General features: G+C 41.7%; 1 protein-coding gene across 11 annotated transcripts in view; it reads right to left on the bottom strand.

Annotated features, from left to right (window-relative positions):
* Positions 1–6,864: 6,864 nt before the first annotated feature.
* The window catches only part of SOX5 (SRY-box transcription factor 5), a 649,375-nt gene continuing 638,178 nt past the window's right edge, over positions 6,865–18,061 (bottom strand). For all 11 annotated transcript variants that reach the window (XM_086756526.1, XM_086756522.1, XM_086756506.1 and 8 more), the window contains 2 exons: positions 15,869–16,085; positions 6,865–12,495 (listed from right to left, as the gene is read on the bottom strand). In XM_086756526.1, coding sequence (XP_086612652.1) covers positions 12,192–12,495; positions 15,869–16,085 — 521 coding nt within the window. In that variant the 3' untranslated portion in view covers positions 6,865–12,191. The remainder of the gene's footprint in view (positions 12,496–15,868; positions 16,086–18,061) is intronic.

Genomic DNA, 18,061 nt, shown 5'->3' with positions numbered 1-18,061 from the left:
GGGAAAGTCCTTAAATCTCTGTCAGCATTTAAGCTCTTTTCTTTGTTTGCTTGGTTTCAGCCACCATGGTTGATCCTCCTGTTAGAGCACCTGGTCACCCTTTTGAGGAGCTTCATTTTTTCTCAGCCTGTATATTTTGCATTAGACACTTCAACAACAAAATGCTTTCCCAACTTCTGCTTAAAAAAAAAACCTCCATAAATCAAAACCAAAATGATTCTTCTTGAATTTCCAGCCTATTAGTGCATATCACATGTTTTCCCCAACAGAGAAAGAAGAATCGGAGTTTCTGAACCAGCCACTTTCCTGAGGAAAAGCACAGAGAGGGAGTGGGAGAAAACCACACAAACCAAAACAGCTGGCTGAAACTTCACCTGGCAAACCTACTAACATCCAAGACTGGTTAATCTAAGTTTCCAGTGTTCAGTATGGAAAATTTCTTGCCTTTTACAGCCACTGATTGTACCTTATATTGGACTACTCAAGCTCTGAGTTATGAATCCATATTTTCAGCAATAGGTCTTCAGCTTTATGCCCTTTGGTTCCACATCGCTCATGCTTGATCGCTGTGCATTAGTGCATGTTCGTGCTTTTTTTGCCATGCGGGGTAAATTGAGAGATCCCCTCCATGCAGCTGAGATGAGGCTGCAGCCCAACATCTCCAAGGGATGATTTGCATCAGCGTGCACAACGTGTCAAAGCATCATGCCTTGATCGGGTGAGCGTGGTGACAGGGCTCATGATGTGACAAGGCAGATCTGTCCACGCTGTAGATGTCTTGCCAGGAGTGGGTAACAGGGGTAACAAACGTGGGAGGGTTGAAGAAAAAAAACAGCGTGCAGAGAAATGGAGATACCCCTCCACTACCCCCACTAATGATGACTTGTGCCCACAGCGTAGGCACTGCCAAGCAGCTTGGAAATAGATCCACATTTCAGCAGCAGACAGTGCCCACCAGGCCGTTAGCACATGTTTCCAGTCTTTTCCAGATTGCAGTTTGCTAACTAGCAACTAGAACTTAAAGTAAAAAAGTCTAAACATCTATTACTGAAATAAGTCAGCTCTCTGTTTCAATAAATTTGAAAGTGCCATTGTGGTTTTTTTTTTTATATTGTCTTTCGTGAAGGCATTTACTTCCAGACTGTATTAACAAAATATGTTGTTTGACAGATATCATCTCAGCAGACAGGTTGCCTAATCTGTTTTATTGACAAATTGACTTATTATTTGATCAACTTGAATATAGTCTTCAAGATATATTTCTATTATAAAAAAGTAGATGGAACAGAGAATAATGTGTTTAGTCCATCATCCTCTTTCAGCTGTCATTTAAATACTGGTGTGCCTGTAAGAAAATAAAAGAAAAGTTATACAGTTGTTTTGATCATGCTGTCAGAATTGTCTTTATTGTCTGTGGGGGAATCGCCTATGTAATTTCTTCTTCCTTGATACGATAATATATTGACCTCCCTCATTCAGTCAGAAGAAAGGAGGTTACGATGGCTCTACCCACCACCTACATGAAGTTTCATGTTCTATCAGAAGAGAAACAAAGCATCTCCTGGAGCCAGAATCACTTATACTTCACTTCCCCTGTGTTCTCTTTCAATGAGACCTGGAAACAAAGTGAAGTTAAAAGGTTTTCCTCACCAAAATCAGAAATGCTTTAAAAAAACAAAAATAAATTTATAGACTGTTACGTTACATTCTTTTCCTTAAAGGTGTGTGAGAGGGGCTGTTGATAATGTTTATTTTAAAGTCAGTAAGTTCTACTTGAAAAGTTTCAAAGATTTAAAGAATAAAAAAAACTTACAATCTGGATTAATGTGGTTGACACGGTAAATGTGACAGCTTTAAGATTGCTCTCCAGCTGATTGTTTTTGGGAACCTTGTTTGTGTCCTCATCTTTGCTGCCTGATTTTAATGGGAGAAATCCTGCTCACCTCTTCCCTGTGGGGCTCCAATGCACCCCGAGTTATTTTACAGGTGCTGCCACAGGCACCAAATGGATTACACTATCAGACAAGATTTAAATTTGGACCAACAGAAAAACCTGCCACTTCTAGTTGTTTGCTTTTAAAACGTAACAGTAGGAAGAAATTAATTCTCAGGACCAAGGCACTCATTAAAAACATTCCCTCCATTCAGTCCATTTGCGATTCTCCATGTAATTTGTCCATTTGGAACTGTGCTCACATTAGGTGGAGCAGCTGTACTGGGGGTAATAAAAAAGGCCCCGTTTTGTGTGTTTTTAATCCCTCTGGATTCAAAATAATTACAAATGATTAAAATCTTACCCCGTTTAAATCAAATGGAATAGACTTTTCATTCGGAGAGTAAATGCTTGTTGTGGTTTTTACGACAATGCTCAAACAGAATTTTTAAAAATGTAGGTAGTCAACACAAGGTAAAATTATTTTCTTATGTCCTTAGAGGGAAATTGTACATGCTTTTAAGCCAAAAACTCAGGATTTTTGATAAAAAGAAGCCCAAAATTGAAACAGTTATGCATGCAATCTGGGAGCTCTAGGAGTGAGAGCTACCCAAAATTGGGCCTTAAGCTGTACCACCCCAGCCTTGATTTAGCGAAGCACTAATCTGACTAATGGAAACCTGGTCACAGAAGAAAAAACCAAGCCACTCACAATTTGCCCATCTTTGTTTTTTTTTTCCCCCTTTCTATTTTTTTAAACCACAGACATTTAATGCCATGCTTGCCCGAGAGCTTTTTCCTGTAGCTAATAATACTTTGCACTGCTGTAGTGCCTTTAATCCAAAGATCTCAAAGTGCTTTGCAGGCATTAATGAATTAAGCCTCATAACACCCCTTTGAAGTAGGTATTATTATAGCAGTCTTAGAGATGGGCTGCGTAATTTTCCTGAAGTTGTAGAGCAAGTCTCTGACAGAGCCAGGAACAGCTTGCCGAAGTCCCGCATCTCAGCCGCTTCTCTAACCACCACGCCACTCTCTTAGACTAAGTCTCTTAAATCATTTTAATTTTAAATAATTACTTTGATTTACTTACTGTATTTAAGTCATATCTCTGTTAAATACAAGGGGAGGCATTGATTTATCCTTGGTGGGTTCGGCATTCACTGCCTGTGGAAGTGGAGCTGATAACGTGAAGTTAAACCGACACAAATCCCTGAGTGGGGATGCTCTTGTGAGGGATAGGAGGGGCTTTTTCGGGCTTAGTTTGAGCCCCTGTCTTCACGCACACACGCTCAGTACCGTACAGCTCCATCAGCGTGGCTGACACGCACCCCAGGCGCTGATGCACCAGCCTGAAATTGCCAGTGCCGTTTTCTACGGGCAATGATCTGTACTGCAAACGGCCCTCTGTACAGCTAGAATGGTACCTACATGAGCAGTTCTAATTATTTGTGACAGGGCAGCCCTCCTTCCTCCTTCCTGATGTTCTCAACTAAGACTAAACATACAGTTAGGACTTAAACCAAGCCTAACTTACTTAGCTCAAAAAGCAACTCAAACTGCAGCTTGGATCACTGCACAGGCTGGTAGAGTTTTAACTAAAACTTAAATTTGCGCTTTTAATTATATTTTCAATTATGTGTGTACCATTCTAGTGCCATTAAGACCGACTTGCACAGAAAGGCTCCCTGCTTGAAGTATTTTGTATTTTGTGGAGGGGCATATCTTGGAGTTACTTTAACCTCTTCCTAATTGACTTGGCCTCCACAGGTGCGGGGGCAAGTTTTGATTTTGGCCAAAACAACTTTCCATGCTGCCTCTGACAGCAATTTTAGAAGTATCCAAAAAGGTAAACTGGTGTAAGCCTGCAAAGAATCAAACCCATCCTCAGTAAATTCATACTCTCATGCCAAGCAGGTTGCTTTGATTAGGTCAATGGGTGAGGAATGACCATTCCTTGGTTCTGCTGTCACATGCCCTTCAGCTGTACAGTGCTGGCACGGTGACGACAGCTGCCTTCACTGGACATACACTGCTCTGAGCTGAATCTGGTCTGAGATGGAGGAGGACTGCGGCTGAGCGCTTGGTGCTCTCCCCGCTCCCGCAGCCCCTGGGTGCCTGCTGTGCCCTGACAAGGCTGCTCTGCCAGGACGAAAACAAAACAAATCCCCCCCCAAACCCTAAAGTAATAATCACTGGCTAATCCCCCAAAGTGGCAGATATAGATGGCCAGCTTCTAATGATGAGACTTTTGAGTAGCCATGCCAGGCATGGTGCGGAGTGAGCCAGGGTGGGTAGGTAGGCGTCTGAGCACGTGGGAACCTCTGACCTGGCTGAACCACTCTGTAAGACCAAGGGTGTAAATGTCTGCAAAGTCCATGTGACTGGAGGCTGGAGAGCAACTGTTACATATGCTACCAGGGAATCTCTAGGATCTCTTTTGCATTAGCTTTCAGATTAGATTTACTGATGCAAGTAAAACCCTCACCAAAACTCCACAGTGTTCGCTAAATGCCAGCCTTGCAAATCCAGCCCACAATGGGGAAGGGGGCCTGCCACCCCTCTGCCTTGTGTAGCCTTGTTAGTGGGAAGGTTTTGCAGCTGGGGTGCTGCTGATGTTCACAGTGCTGCCAACACCACCATCCTTTCTGAATTAGGCCAATGATGCTGAGGGACAATTTTCTTTTTCCTGTGCTTGTCGTTAGCTTGCAAGCAAACTCCGATTTCAGCACACGGCCATCAGTGCTACCGTAGTAACACCAGACATGAGTGTAAGCATCCCAGGGACTGAAATTAGCTACTCCAACTATGTCAGGCACCAGATTACTCTGACAAATATGTTCAGAAGACTTTCTGTACCTTTCCAGCATGCACTTTCCACTGTGGCCACAGCCACTGCCTGTTCTTCTCCCACATCGCTTTTCTACAGTAATTTTAAAATTTCAAATAAAAATATTTATTAACTGAAAGCTTATCAACAAGATCTCATGCACTTTTTCTCGAAGTCACAGCACTGTGATTCCTCGTGAGGCACATATGCTTTCCATAACCTTTCATGGCTTCTGTGGGGGGTCTTTCCACTTTCCTACACACATACAGCTCGGTATGTTACTTTCTTAGTAGGAATGCGCTAATTGTCACACGTCTTTCTTTTTTAAATAGATTAATGTTGTAATTATCCTCATTTTCTTCCTTCCTGCTACAGGCAATTGCTGGAATGCTTTAGCATTTTTTAAAAAAACCACCACCAACAAAAAACAACCCACCTCACAACTTGTCTAGAGAAATAATTTTTTCCACTCCCAAGTCGAGGCCATAATATGACTTAAGCACCCCAGAAACTTTTTTAAAATTCAGCTGCACCTTTAGGTTTTAACTGGTCTTCGTACTCGTTTTGCAAACTCAGCCTTGTCTACTCATATTACAACTTAAATAAATCTTCAGCTTAGCTTTTCTCATGTTCTCAACATTTTTTCCCATTAGTTCAGGGACTGTTTTTGCCCGTTAGGTAGCAGCCCAGCCATAAAAAAAAAAAAAAAAAAAAAAGAAGAAATTGTATGTCCCTCCATCTCATAGGATGGTGAGGAGGCTACGTGTTCAGTGATGCTTCAGGTGGGCAATGTGTGCCATGTCAGCAAAGGCATAAGCCAGCGGGGCTTAGGCAGCAGTATTCCTTGTTATCGGGTCGTATTTGTTAGAAGGGCAAAGCAGTAAATTGTTTGCCTTAGCTCAAGTTGCAGGTAAGGTTTCAGGGACACTGAATACAAACAGCACTGTAATTTGGCAGCCACGCTGCCCAGCACTTTCTTGTTCTTCTTGCCTTTCAGGTAGACAGGTGCTCCCTTCATCACAGGCTGATGACAGTCATGGATAAAGGGACTTTAAGGGGTTAAAGGATGTCAACATTTATTGGCCTGAGCCTCACATTATATGGCTCTGCTCAGGTTCATTTCCACTTCCACTGGACCGGTGCTTTATAGCACAGGCTGCATTACAAAGCTGCCAAAATAAGACCTCTGGTTTGCTGATAGGACGTTTCACGTGCCACCCTGCTCCCAGGAAGAGCACAGAGGACAAGCTGGCAAGCAAGAGAAGCGCGGGCATGTTCGTAGGACCTCCACCAGCTACCTCCTGCTTTCCCAAATACTGCCTTTTCCCTTTAGGAAATCTGGAGCCATAGAATGGCATCTGTCAAGCCGTAGGCACTTGAGAGTAAGCACCCATCAGAATAACTTACTGTCAAAACCAGGTACAAATTCATTCCATCCCACTTTGTGCCATATGCTGCTGTCAAAACTTCATGAACTATTTAGGCAGCATGTTGGGACATTTTGACTAACTATGAGCAGAGCTATTTTTTCCTAGCTTTGTATCATTAATGTTTATAATTGGGTGGGCCCCTGAATTCGCTTTGGTCTCCGATAAGCCTGTAGAAAGTGAATGTAACCTGGGAAGGTGTCACGGGCCAAACCTCTGGATTCAGCCATCCCTGTTTAAGAGGTGCCCTGACTGGGAGCTGGAACTTGCACTGTCCTACATTGCTCACAAAAGAACTTTATCTTCTGGTGTAACACCGATATTTTAAAGATGGGGTGAATTTTTTTTTCCCATGATTTGATAAAAATCTTGCATTTCAGAGCAGATTGGTAAGCTGTATCGAAATCTCGGTTTTTGCTCCTTGAGCCCAGGTGTTTTGTTCTCCTGACAACAAATTAACTAGCACACCCTTCGCTACAATAAGTGGGAAACAGACCACAGGATAGGTAAAGAACACATTTGCTGTTTTATTGGTGCCTTGCAGGGCAGTAATACTGAAAAAAGGGGAATGTAAAAGAAAAAAAAATAAAACAAAAATAAAACAAAAAAAAAACCGAAAAACCCAGGATGGTGGCAACCCACATTGTATTTTTTTTAAAGAGTACATCAACTCCTGGTTTTTTTTTATTTATTGTGGCATGAATGATAACATAAAACCAAAACATGAAAATATACAACTTATATTACACTATGTGTTATGAACAAAATATAAATCTATAACTCTATGTTATATTTACATAATTATTTCTTTTATTAAATTTCAAGTGAGATGGTAGGTTGCACATACTTTGTTTTAAGCTCCAGGCATTTGATTGTCTCTATTTCTTTTCTATTTTCATTTCACTTGTAAAATCCAAAACGTTAGAAGGAGTAAGAGCTTTAGAGCCAATGGAGCTATATAAATACTGTTTCAGCAAACCAGTGACAAAAACACTGGGGAGTAGAGAAATCAGTCAGTAGAAAAAACGAACTTGACATGTTCTTCAATCTGGGAAACTGACAAGTTAAGATAAAGTTGAAAAAATGTAAATATAAACCAAGCTAAACAGCCAGCCCATGCCCTGTGAATTGAGGATACACTTGAATCCACAGCCAGTGAATTTTACACACGGTTCTTTGCAAAACTGAAGGTATGATTCTATCAAGAAGTGGGCAGACAAAAATACTTCCTATCCGATACATCATGCCCTTAAACGTACGAGATAGCATACAGTTGCCATTCATTCTAGCAGATGAATTCTTGCTAAGTAAGGTCTACGTTTCCACGGAGTATAATTATTTTTGATGTTACGAACGTGATGTCAGAGGCTTCTTCGGGGACAATAACAGCTCATCTCTTTGGATTAAAAAGAAAAAGCTCTGGAAATGTGCTGTAAAAAGGTTAAAGACAATTTACTTTCTAAAAAATGATTTAATTAAAGAGAGAGTCTACTGCAGTAACCAAATCTTTGAAATAATGTCTTCGAAGAAAGAATTTCTTCCATATGCATTCGTAATAAGAGGATTTGGTTACAAAACTAATTAAATGCTATAATAATAGCTAGTGTTCTTTTCTGGGGGCCTGATTAATATAGCGGAACGGTTAAATAAAGATGTTAAATGCACTTAAAAATCCTATTTTACTAATATAAGGCATGAATAAATTGAAAAAGGATATACTCTGTGTTATTTAATTGAGCTTAGAAGCAAGTGCCTCAGTTTTTTTCTTCTTTTCCCCTTTTCCCCACTGCTGGTGTTGTTCTTTTGTCAGCTCACGAGATGCATGGCGTAAGCGGCTCCCCCAGTTTAGGAGGAGATGGCCTGTAAACCCCCCGCTGCAGCTTCCCAAGCCCGTTCTCGATCGCCAGGGTCTCAGGGAAGAGGGGAACGAAGCCTGCCTCAGCATTAGGGCCTCGATGCGCTTTTACGCTAATACGATTCTAATCTCTTCTAACCTGGTTTTTCTACATGCTCCAGGGCACAGAACCCAGGGGAAAAAAAAAAAAAAAAACAAGAAAAGAAGATCTTTTTATAAATGTTATGTTTTTGTTTTGTTTTGTTTTTCTAAGAAATTAAAGAGGGACAAACAGGGCCTCATTTTCAAATCTGGTCTTCTACTGCCGAAGAATGTATGGGTGCTTGGACCCTTGGACCCAACAAAACATTAGCACAGGTGTTAAGTATTTTGCCGGTTTGGGACCCTAGAGCCTTTTTTTTTTCTTTTCTTTTTTTTCTTTTTAACATTGCTGCATTGGTTCCAGCATCCAAATGCAGGACGTGAATAGTCTGCTAAAGCTACCCATAGGAAAAGCCTAGGCTCTAGCATAGTCTCTCGGACAGAAACGTGTACGGTAACAAAATCAGCGTTCATCTTAGCCTTAGTCTAGGCCAAGGCAGTGAGCAAAGCAGAGCGCTCCCGGAGAAGGGCTCTGTCATGCCATTCGCTGCCGAAAGCAGAGCTCGGTCTTGCAGCCCCGGCGCAGGCACTGCTCCGGCGCGGGATCGACCCTGCCCACCGAGAAGGGGCTGCCTCCAGGAGCGTCTCCTGCAGCGCAGCCAATAGTTCGGGGCTGAAATTCCGTGCCGCTGAAGTCAAAGGGCCTTTTTCCCATCGACTTCCCCGAGGTCAGCTTTCCAGCCCATGCGTCTTAAGACTCGCTCCAATCACGCCCGCTGCAGTGGCACCTACCTGGAGCTAAAACAAAGTATTCTGGTAGCCCAAAGTGACACGATTAAACCAGAGAGTCTCTATAACGTGGTGGAAATCAAGCATCCAGCAAATGTGAGGTGAACCCACAAGAGTCAGAAGTAATTTGTTCACAAAGACAGGGAACAAATTTAAAAGTTTTTAAAAAAAGGAGCAAACATCTGTTTTCACATTGTACATAATAATGATATAAAAACAATTGTCTATTTTTTTTTTCCTTCTTATCCAAACAGAGTGCTTCAAAAAAATTGGCTCTAGATGACTGGTGTAATTAAATAACTAAAATGAGTGATGAGAGAGTAGAAGTTAATTAAGATTGAAAACAACACTCCCATTAATTCACTCCATCATAATAAACATCAGAAGTTGACATGGCTGGGGCCAAAATTAAAACAAAAGAAAGAGAAATGGTGTGAGCAGAAGAAGAAGCGATTTGTTTTCATATGTATATATATATTTATATATATATAAAAAGGCAAGGTGGGGAGGGGTATCCATTTTAAATAGCCTAACAGCTTCATTTGCTGCACTGCCAAATTAGAACAGAATAAAATAAAGTTAAAAAAGGAGGGGGATAAAATAAATTATACATAATTTACTAATCTGGGAACAGCTGACCATTATTATTATTATTATTATAATTACCATTACAACACTAGCAAGAGGAGGAAGTTCAACTGAAAAAAAAACCCAACACAGTCATAAAATACAAACAAAATGAACCCTCTCTGACATGGAGGATATGATCAGCTACTCCAAGCATAACTTCAGAGCAAATCTTCTGAGAGAGAGAAAATAGAAAAGATTTTTTCGAGGCAGAGGTGGAAATCAAAAAAGGGAAAACGGAAGAAAAATAAAACAGATGTTGCAGGGTAAAACTATCACACGTCCAAACCGCTCGTTGGAGTATCGTCCTAAGTCTTCAATGGCATTTGCTTGTTTGCTTTGCACGAGGTCTGCAGAGGTCAAGTTACACTTCAAGTGGGATTTCATGAGGCAAAGAAAGACCCCCTACAACCTCCTTCCCAGTCTCTCCTCCTACCTGCGCCTTTCATCCTGCACCTGGACTTAAATGGCTGATCGCACCAAGGGCTGCATTTGCCTGATTAAGGGATGATTTGCAAAATCAGTATGGACAAGTACTCAAGACCACGGTTGTGGTGAATGCTTGGGCTAGGATCTCACTGGCATTGAGATGCACGGGGCTACTTCAACAAGTTAGTGACAACGACAGCCATGAGCCTCGTTCTAGGAGTAGGGATTTACCAGGGAGTAATACGAATATAAAGGTGGCATCCCCTGTTAGAAAACCAGCTCAGAGGAAGGCTTTTTTCTCAGTCTGACTCTAAGACTTTACTTCCCAGGCCAGGGAGGAGCTCCTGGATAGCTGCTGTTTTAAATCAGAGGTAGCCTTTCTGGTTGGTTGGTTGGTTTAGATCTAATGCTCCTGTCTCGCTACACGAACCTGGGTCCCCTCCTTCCACAGGAAGATCAGAGTGAGGAGACAAAAAGAGACTCTTTGATTCGCTTGTATTTACATTCTTTTTTTCTGAAATAAAGCGTAACATTCAGTTACCTTATTGGAAATACAAGAGGCTAGCTTCTGCTCAGGTTTATGCTGGTGGAAGTGCACCATCCTCATCTGGTTGCTGTTGCCAGGGAAAGCAATATTGCTCAAGCAACATATCTAAAGGCTCTAGAACAACACTGAAAATATTATCGCCCAGAAGAACAATTTTTCACTTGTGAGAGGCAGCAGCTAGGGAAACTCAGCACCCCAAAGTTTCAGGTTCTTACATGGCCATTTTGAATATGGAAATATCTTCATAGCTATTAGTCTTCCTTCCTACACAAACATCCCACTGATAAAAATGGATTTCTGTGAGTGCAAAGGAGGAAAAAAATGTCAGTTTAAAAAAAAAATCACCTTTTGAATCAGAGATCAGTACTCAGCAACCCTGAAGGTACAAGTTCATTAGAAACTGACAGCATGGTAACTTAATTATGCTCAGCAAGGAGGTAACATTTCCAGTTGCCCTGTCCTGTGCAGAACAAATCACATTTTGGACAAGTCTTTTTCATGTCGTATATGCTGCCACTTGAAGTGTAAATTAAAAGCAAAGGCTCATTACAGACCACGTCATTTGGAGGGTGCGGGATTTCGTTCTGGAACATGCTTTTTGCTCACAATAGTCCAATATTATTCTTATTAATACCATAAACACGCACACATGAAAATCCAAGATCATAAAATATTTTTTTCTCTAAATTTCTTATGTCTCTCTCTCTTTTTTCACCTGAGAACGGCACCTACAGTTTCCTTTAAAAAGCAAAACCAAACCCAAAAATATATGTCTCATCTCACCAGCTGCTGGTATATCAGGTTCTTCAAGGGATTGTCTAAGATACAACACTGTCCTAACTTAAGACAGAGCAGGAAGCAAAAGAAAAGCAAAACAAAAAGAAGAGACCAACCAAAAAAAAAAAAGCAAATTGGACTAGTTCAGCGCTTTAGTACAAATTTGGCACTTGCTCAAAGACTCAGTATGGTGTGCAACTGATGAAGAGAAGTCCTCTCTTGAAAGGAAATAATTGCTTGTTGGGGTTAACAGAAACAGACTCCCCACTTCCTTCCTTGCCAGCCACACGCACAGGCATGCACTCACACACACACACACACACACTCCTGACCCAGATTTGCCAGGGAGGAGGAGGAGGAGGAGGAGACAGAGGGGTAAAAGGAATTTTATCTTTTTTTCTTTCCTGTCAGGTGCATTACCAAAAAAAAAAAAAATTATTTCTCTTAAACTGTAGCACAAAACAACAAAACACATTCACAAGCCACTTGTTGGCACTGTGTACCTGAGTGAGAATTTCTAGAACATTGTAGAACAAACAGCCATAAAGTTTATTTGAAAAAAAAATAATAATAATAAAAGGTCGACGGGTAAGACTTCAGTGCTTGGGTATAGCAGCTGAATTACTGGCATTATTTTACCCATAGCTTATATCATTCTGTTGTTGTTGTCGTCGTTGTCTTTGTTTCCTTTCTTCTGAGCCTTTTTTCTTCTGATGCAGGCTGATGTCTATTAGTCAGCTGATGTCCCAACTAGTTAAGACTAACAGTTAAAGTAACAGTCAGTGTATGAGAAAGTTAATGTGCTTGGCCACTGGCAAGGATAAACCAGATGGGGCTTTATTTATTTTTTCTTCTCTCCTTGAAGTCCTGTAGGTCACGAGATATTTGGACCCTGATCAGTTGGCTTGCCCCGCAATGTGATTTTCACTGTCACTGCCATAGTCTGCATCAGGGTCGTCCTCTTCCTCATCGTATTCATCGTAGATTTCTCCATTGACGTCATCGGTCTGCATCTCTTCCTTGATATGAGGCTCCTCGCCTTTGATGCCATAAGTGCTCTGGATGACGGGCATCCCGGGCTCCGGGCTGCTGGACACACTCGAGTGCTCGGAGGGCAGATGTGGGGAAGGCATTCCTGCCATGGCAATGGCTCCTGGGTAAACTACGCCCGCGGTGGCAATGGGAATCTGTGCTTGTTGCCTGCCGTGGAGAAAAAGTAAAAGGACGTTTGAATACTGGAAGGAGTAAAGGGAGGGCAAGTACAACAGCACTTTGCAAGTCCACAGCATATACTCTTGGGCATTCAGAGGAAGCTCCTGGATGGCCCATGCAAGACAACCCTTATATCAATATCCCAGACTCACCAACTGATGCTCTTGAAATGAACATCAAGCCCAAACCAACCTCACTGATAAGAAAACCCAGTCTCTGTAAACATCTCTAGCTGGACCGGAAGAACACAACTTCAGCTTGCCTCCCTGTGATGCGCGCTTTTTTACTGGGTAAACTGGGTGTCCCATGAGCTGCCAGCCAAAAATAAACATCCAAATTGTGGTCCAGCTTAAAAACCATGTATTTTGAAAATCTTCCTTTTAAATAATCCAAGCTGCTGGCAGGACTAGATATATAAGTAACACTTCACCAACAGCAGAGACGTGGCGAGGGCTAGGTAGTTTGCACAGGAATGGGAAGGTGCTGTAGGAAAGTACCAGTGGATGAGGAGAAAGCAAGGTAGGTCACTCCAAAGAGGCAATGTTTACTCCACGGTCACTCAGAGACCTGGCTGTTATTAGGGAGAGGAACACTGGTGCTTCTGGCGCCAACGTGGGTTTATAGGATGATCACTAAGGGCCTCCCACTGGAAAGCGATAAATTTCCACCGTGAGCGGCACTTGTGAAAAGCACAACCTTTGAAGGAAGGTGGATAAAATTCGAAAAAGGCAGACTTAAAATGGAAGCATGCATTATTTAAAAATAAATAAAAAGCAAGCAAGCAACATGAGCATTTGAGAAAATCCTCTACAGGATGCCTTTATACGGCATCTAAGCCTTGGAAACCTGTCTGCAGTAATGAAAGAAGAATTATTCCAGGCCATAGAAATTCCCTTTGCATCAAGAACACTGGCTGTGTTATACCAATGTTTGTTTCCCTGAGAAGCTTCAGGGTCCCAACAAGCCTAGAGGTTTAAAATTCATGCTCCTTTTGTTTCCTTGCTGCATGAAGTAATTCCATTGCAGTAATACTCTTCAGTACATGCTGCACATTGTAATGTCATCAGCGGTGTGTCCATCTGCACTGAAAAGCCTTGCCACAGGAGACAGGGCAGAGTCTCTTGAGATGAACATTCTTAATTAAGAATGAAACCCTCCCCTGTTCCCCTGCTTGCCTGTGCCCTGGCTGTACAGTAAGCCTTGCACAGTACAGTGATCCTGAAAGACTTTCCTCTGCCAAACAGCTTTATATTTGTTTGGAATTGCTTGCTGCATTTTCAGATACTTCCTGCCTGCCATTCGAGCGAGGCCTCCCTTTGCACGCTCCTTATTTCCATGTTTCTGAAACAAGGAGAAATTGTCTCAGCTGAAGATATAGCTCTTAAAGTAGTAGCAGATCTAATTTACATTTTATTCTTAATTCAATAGGAAGGCTTTTGTTTTCTGGAGTCAGCATTTCTGTAACAAGATTCAGCACACTTAAATTGCTTTTAATATTTAACAATAGGAACACTTTGCACTTAAATGGTGCTTTTCAGAGTGCTTTTCAAATATTAAATAATTTAAGAATAGTATTTTTCCACTTCTATAGGATGTCCACTCCAGAGGATCTCAAAGCAGTTCTCGGATACTAAACGCATCAGGGCTCTCAGCAGTCCAGTGAGGTGAGCCTGCCACACTTCCATTAAAGATGAGGACACTGAGACAGGGAAGCACTAAGTTCAAGAGTTGCAAAAAATTCCCAATCCTTCCCATTGTGATGCCTTCAGACAGGCTTTCAGCATGTCTCAGCAGCTGGCACAGCCACAGCTCTTGTAAACCCAATCACTTACTTCGGTGACCAGGCAGGAGCTGGCCTGATGTTTAGCCGTTTAGCCCTAAATGACCTGCACCGGGTCATGCAGCAGATGGGGAACTAAAACCAGAAATGCAGCTGTAATGCTGTGACTGCCAGCATCAAACACTGACCCCACTGCAGTCATCGGCCACTTTGTCAGTAACTTCTATAAAGATTTCACCACAGGTTCTGTGCTTTAATGCCCCAGTGCAAATTATCTCCAGAAATGTCTTGATTTCAATGTCATCCCTATTTGGAAAGCTAAATAATATGCAGAATGTTACAAGGTTAATTTTTTTTTCTCATGATGAAGCATGCATGTTAACTAGATAAGCAGTGTTTTAGGGGCTCTGTTGCCATCTATTCTTTTTCCAAAAAGCCCCCCTCCTCTTTTTTAATCTCTTGATGCCAAATGTTGGCTGACTTCCCTGTGTTTGTTTCAGGGCTTACCATTGGGATCACTGGCCCTGCCAGCGCCACAGGGTTAAGCAGCTCAAATTTCTCTGCTGAGCGGCTTATTATAACAATGCACACTGTAGCTGTTTAAAACACAGTCTGATGACACTTAACAGTTGCTGGACAGATATTCTCTCCTTTATTGCTACTTCTAGACGTTAACTAGAGAGATGTGCAACTCAGTTAATATTCAAATGATTCCAAATTTAGATGAAAAAGAACAAAAATGCCATTATTTCTTAGAGTCATTCTTGTTGCTGGTTTAGCTTTTTTTAAGACCACTGTGTAGCTTTTAATTTTCTGGAGTGAATACAGAAACACTGCATAATGTTTGATTACTTCCGATTCTTTTGATCTGCTGTAACCAAAACCAAGGAGTCTTTGCAAAAGGAAAATACATGCTGGTTTTCTAGGCAGATTTTAATGTAATAATATCAAGCTGATCTATTAGCTGTTTATCAGAACCAGTCTTCTCAAAATTTATGCTCAACACAAAGCATTTAGCTTACTGTACTGGAAGACACTTCCTAGTATGACAAACGCCATCACAATGAACAATGCAGACAACCTCACTCCTGATAGGAATTAGCTGAGCCAAGTCCATATTCCAGCTCAAGTTCAGCACGTTCCGCAGTCCTTTTGCAGACCACTTGCCACAGATCATACTGAATGCAAACTTGTATTTTTGGCTTTTGGATCAAGAGGCACTACACAGATTCATTAAGATATACTCTCTGAGGCCTCAAAATAGAGTAATTGTGATAAAGCTTTATTAGAAGACTTACATTTCATTGTAAAATCTTGAGTTTTTTTTTCTTTTTCATTATCAGAATGGAAATAGACCGTTGGCCAAAGCTGTAAGATGAGTATACAGCAGAGCCAACAAAAAAACCCCTAACTGCTGAACTTCCTCCTGGAACATATTGTTTTAAAGTACAAGCTTCACATTCTGTTAGCAATATACAATGTTCTTGCCATTAAAATAGAACATATACCACATTGATTTAAGAATTCTTCCCGAAATTTTTTTTTGCTGAAACGAGTAGTTAATTTTTAAAGGTCCCATACCCAACATTGAAATACTGCCTCATCTCCTGGCGTCTGTTGCGCATGATAGCCTTGTACTCGCCAATGCGTAGTTTTTTGCCATCTACAAGGCAGGTACGCTTTGGCCTTGGCTTGTATTTGTAGTCTGGGTATTTCTCCAGGTGCTGTTTGCTGAGTCGGGCCTGCTCCTCATAGTATGGCTGCTTCTCTAGGTTTGTCATAGCTTTCCAGCGAGATCCTGTCATAAAAAACAAGAACGAGAAATTAGATTCTACTCATCCACAAACACCGAAAGGCAGAGAAACAAGTAGGTCACCCAGAACAAGATACCTACGGTCATATCGCTTTGGGCTGGGAATCTGTCAGAGCTTCTAGACAGGGGTCAGGTCTTGTTTGTATTTGACTGGTAAACCTCTTGGGTATGGCCAAAAGGCAGAGAGAGATGATACTGGAAGTTTCGACTCAATATTTCACTGAACCTTATCTACATTATGATGTCTTTCAGGTGGGAAGTAAAGCCATCATGCTGATAATGAGCAACCCCTGACACTTTATTTTAGAAAACAAGGCAGTGTATTTCAGTAGCATGGCCACAGACCCCTTGGATACACAGAATCTGCTCTGCTACGTACCTCCCACTTTCCTTTGGCCGCGGGCCTGTTTTCATCTCCTGTTCTAGAGCAGGCCCCACTCCCACATGCTGCGATCCAGTCACGGTGCTACACCATATCAAGGAATAAACTCTGGATATGCACGTGTCTATAGCTTAGTTTTTCAGGACAAATACCATATCTTTCTAGCTTCCAGGTTTGTGAGAAGCAGAATACGAACTGATCATAAATGCTAGGCTGCCGGGTACAGGAGCCTGCAAAGACCCTGAAGCAATACCTCTAAAAGCTGTAAACTATCCCATATGTCTCAGTGGGGTTTTAACTCCAAGACTAAGTCCTGGTGAACACTGCCAGCTGCAACTGAAAGAATTTAGTACATGTCAAGAAGGGAAGAGCACTGGGATATGGGCACACGTCTCCATGGAGCCGCACTATGGCTTCATTGCTGGCAGCCTTGTTTCTGACATTCTGCCTGTGTTAGCGTGGATATTTGAGAAGAAGAAGAGTTTAAATGAAGAGTTTACAATTGTTTTCAAGTATTTCCTGAAATTTAGTATTTCTTAAAGGACATAACATGGGAGCAGAAAGTAAAATTTCTTGAATCAGTTATCCTATTTTATTTTGCCATGAACTCCAGAAGTGCTCCAGGGTAAGATACATTTCAAATAACAGAAGTGGTCCAAGCTGTGAAACATGTGGCCTAGAAGGAAAACTTTATTGGAAAATAGTCCATTTTCCCATTGGAAGAAAAAGTCTGAATAGTTTCTCAATTTAATGGGTTCATAATGTCATGTGTCATACTTGACTGCCTCTTGTTCTTCATTTTTTATTGTTACTCATACTGTACTTAGCTCATGCTATTACTCAGGCGGGTCTTAGCTCACTGTGCCCCTAAGACTCACAATATAGAGAGTGCAGTTATCCCTTCCCAGGAAAGAAAACTGTTTGGTTCCCCCTAGAAAGGCCCTTTCTGATTATGACACCTTTTCCTCTGTTACTTTTTGAATCTTTATTCTAAGTCACACTTTGGGCTTCTGGAGTGAAGGACTAACAGGCTGGTACAGCCTCACCTCACACCTAGAGACAACTGATTTGTAAATAATGATGTCTTTGCTCTGAAGAGGAGCAATGGAGATCCCTTTCTTAGCAAACATTGCTTTGGAATAAAAACCATCATTTTTCATGAAGTTTACAACATGTAACATGCAGAGATCCTCGAGCTAGTTCAGGACTGGGAAGCAGTTTAATTACATTGCTATTAGCTTAGGCGCGGCACCGTATTAGTATGACTAGATGGTTTCTAGGATTTGGACTAAAACTCCTGCATGGCACTTCGTATGTCATACAGAGGTGGTGCCTGTGCATGGGGATCTGTGGCAGGGCTCAGTGTTACACAGGGCAGCAAACCTCTGTGGCCAGAATCCTGGTCAGCAGCTTTGTCTCCTGCAGAGAAACTTCTAAGCTTTTGCTGGCAAAGAGAGTGGCTAGAAAAACTGACACCAACTTTCCACACGTAGTACCTCCTAAATGACACAGCGATAAACATGTGGAGACTGCCAAAACACTTAGCAACTACTAATGCTGCGTAAGATGGAAACATAGA

This window comes from Chlamydotis macqueenii, chromosome 1, assembly GCF_036417535.1.
Source record: "Chlamydotis macqueenii isolate bChlMac1 chromosome 1, bChlMac1.mat, whole genome shotgun sequence".
Classification (NCBI taxonomy): Eukaryota; Metazoa; Chordata; class Aves; order Otidiformes; family Otididae; genus Chlamydotis; species Chlamydotis macqueenii.
This window is presented reverse-complemented; position numbering and strand designations above follow the sequence as displayed.